We start from the raw sequence: 3,120 nt of genomic DNA, 5'->3' as shown, positions 1-3,120 counted from the left end.
CTCACAGGAAACTTTGTGCTATTTCAGATTTTCAATACACTCCATTCTGTGTGATTTATAAGCGTTTTGAAAAGTGGGGACATGGGGTAATGTCCTGAAAAGTCACCTTCTCCTTGTAATACCTATGTCATACCTTTGTCATTATACAAATTTATGTCCTCATTTGTCACAAAAACGCGCACACAAACACACACACACACAATCACACACGGATACACATACATTCACACAAAATCACGCACACACACAGAATCACACTCTTTTACGTCTTTATTCATAATTTGTCCTCATTTGTACTCTGTGTGTGTGTGTGTGTGTGTGTGTGTGTGTGTGTGTGTGTGTGTGTGTAGATCAGGAGCTGAGCAGTCTGGGATATAAGAAGGGGAAGCCGGTGGGTCTGGTGGGTGTGACAGAGCTGTCAGACGAACAGAAGAAACAACTCAAAGAACAACAGGAAGTACGAACACACACACATTACCCATAAACCCCGTAAACTGTCAATCATGTCGTTAAGAGTCACATGCCATAACATTGAAATGAACTAGTGCTGAAACTGAAAGTAAAACACATGTAATTATAAAGAGATTCATAAATATGATTTCCAGGAAATTTAGAGTCTAGTTTGTACGTTAAAAGGAAGTTCTTCACCATTTTCACCTCCTTTTACCCTGCAATGATTCTCTCATAAAAAATTTAAAGTAAATTTAATTTATATAGCACTTTTTTCACAATACACATTGTTTTAAAGCAGCTTTACATAAAATCATGATGTCAATATTTATCATAATTATTTGTTTTATTGTTTATATCATAATATCGTCATGCCTTAGTCGCATTGATCAGATTAGAGCTGGAGGATGATAGTTACATTTGTGACGATATAAACAATCAAGCAGCTGAGATTATAGAGTAATATAGGGGTGTGCGATATATCGTCTGTGATAATATCGTAATTGTTATTTTAATTGTTGACTTCAGTTGTTGAAGTCTAGACTAGTGTGCGTATATTAGACTGCGTTCTTTAAGTGCATGACTCAGTCTATTAAAATACATTTAAAATGATCACAAATTCAAGACATGGGGCCAGAAAATGTTTCTGCACTATTTCTACAACAGAAATAATTCCAAACACAGCTACAGCACTGTTTTGTGTGTCTGAGCAACATGACGGTGATTCGTTCCTGAATGAATCAACCGTTTAAATGATTCGGTTCATTCGCAGTGACTCACTTATTAACAGTGACTTGCTGGCGGTTTTAATTTAACTTTTATAGTATCTTTTATTATTTAAATAATTTCATATATCAGTATTCAATGTTTGTTTAATATATCAAAACATTATTTATGCATTAGTAACTGCAGGTTAAATGCATTCATGTCTTGTGTGTAAACACATCTAAATGCCTCTTCAGACGCAGCTTCTGTGTTTCCTCTGCACTGCAAAGATGAATTTTATTAATACTGATTTAATTTGCTTGCTAACAGCCCAAATGTCTTATTATTCTAAATCACTGATTAAATGTAAGAATTTGACTCAAAAGATAATGGACACTTTTAGAAAGAATGGCTTTATAAAGGTAAAAATGCCCATAAAATGTACAAATCAGTTTAAACTTATTGAAAAAGATTAATTTCTATCAGTGTGAACTGATCACACAGAATATGAAGAATATTAAACACTTTAGGAGTCAGCTGTCCACGGCAGTCCTTAAGATACCAGCACAATAACACACTCTAATTATCGTTATCGATAAAATCACAGAAAATATTGAGATTATTTTTTGTCAATATCGCACACCCCTAGAGTAATATAGCACTTAACATGAGTGTAAGAACAGCATGTATGAATGTGTGTGTGTGCATCAGATGCAGGAGATGTTCGACATGATCATGAAGCACAAGCGTGCGATGCAGGACATGCAGCTGTTGTGGGAGAAAACCATCAAAAACCACCAGCACGAGTACGACAGCGATGAGGAGCTGGATCCTGAGGACGGAACCTGGGAGCATCGGCTCAGACAGATGGAGATGGAGAAGACCCGAGGTCAGAGGTCACACAGTGACTGAATACACATTCATGATGTGAGGGTTTATATGACACACATGTGATGTGTGTGTGTGTGTCACAGAGTGGGCGGAGCAGCTGACGGACATGGGCAAAGGGAAGCACTTCATTGGTGACTTCCTGCCTCCGGATGAGCTGGAGAAGTTCATGGAGACGTTTAAAGCTCTGAAGGTGAGACTGATCACGTCATGTGACCTGACACCCACAGAACCTGTTTGAAAACAGTCATACTTGCAGTTCTGCGTCTGCTAAATAAATAACTGTAAAATGTGAATTGGACGAATTGCTTTTGTTCCTCTTTGGATAAAAGCGTCTGCTAAATGAGACCGGAAGCAGCGGTGTGACGTGTGTGTATTTCCTGTCTGATGTGCAGGAGGGCAGAGATCCAGATTACTCCGAGTACAAGGAGTTCAAGCTGACGGTGGAGAACATCGGCTTCAAGATGCTGATGAAGATGGGCTGGAAGGAGGGCGATGGTCTGGGCTCAGATGGACAGGGCATCAAAAACCCCGTCCACAGGTGGAGAGACACACACACACGCGCGCACACACCACACACACACGCGCGCGCGCACACACCACACACACCCGCACACACACACACACACACCACACATTCGCACGCACACACACACGCGCACACACTTATGCCTTTTAAATTCGAATATAATTTGAATATTGATAATATTTAAGTAAAAAATTCGAATTTAGTGTTTCAGCCATTTTGACCACTCTAGTGCTGATTGTGTGTGTGTGTGTGTGTGTGTGTGTGCGCGCGTGCGTGATGTGTGCACGTGCGTGATGTGTGCGCGTGCGTGATGGGTGTGTGTGTGTGCGCGTGTGTGATGTGTGCGCGTGTGTGATGTGTGCGCGTGCGTGATGTGTGCGTGTGCGTGATGTGTGCGCGTGCGTGATGTGTGCGCGTGCGTGATGGGTGCGCGTGCTTGATGGGTGCGCGTGCGTGATATGTGTGTGTGTGTGTGTGCGTGATATGTGTGTGTGTGTGTGTGCGTGCATGATGTGTTCGTGTGCGTGATGGGTGGTGTGTGTGCGTGT

At 41.2% G+C, this 3,120-nt stretch overlaps 1 protein-coding gene across 4 annotated transcripts in view; it reads left to right on the top strand.

Annotated features, from left to right (window-relative positions):
• Window positions 1–3,120, top strand: part of sugp1 (SURP and G patch domain containing 1) — an 18,946-nt gene that overhangs the window by 15,116 nt on the left and 710 nt on the right. For all 4 annotated transcript variants that reach the window (XM_016442965.1, XM_016442963.1, XM_016442962.1 and 1 more), the window contains 4 exons: window positions 351–457; window positions 1,867–2,044; window positions 2,130–2,236; window positions 2,439–2,584. In XM_016442965.1, coding sequence (XP_016298451.1) covers window positions 351–457; window positions 1,867–2,044; window positions 2,130–2,236; window positions 2,439–2,584 — 538 coding nt within the window. The remainder of the gene's footprint in view (window positions 1–350; window positions 458–1,866; window positions 2,045–2,129; window positions 2,237–2,438; window positions 2,585–3,120) is intronic.

This window comes from Sinocyclocheilus anshuiensis, unplaced genomic scaffold (assembly GCF_001515605.1).
Source record: "Sinocyclocheilus anshuiensis isolate Anshui unplaced genomic scaffold, SAMN03320099.WGS_v1.1 scaffold1116, whole genome shotgun sequence".
NCBI lineage: Eukaryota > Metazoa > Chordata > Actinopteri > Cypriniformes > Cyprinidae > Sinocyclocheilus > Sinocyclocheilus anshuiensis.
The sequence above is the reverse complement of the archived record's forward strand: the minus strand, read 5'-3'. Positions and strand labels throughout refer to the sequence as shown.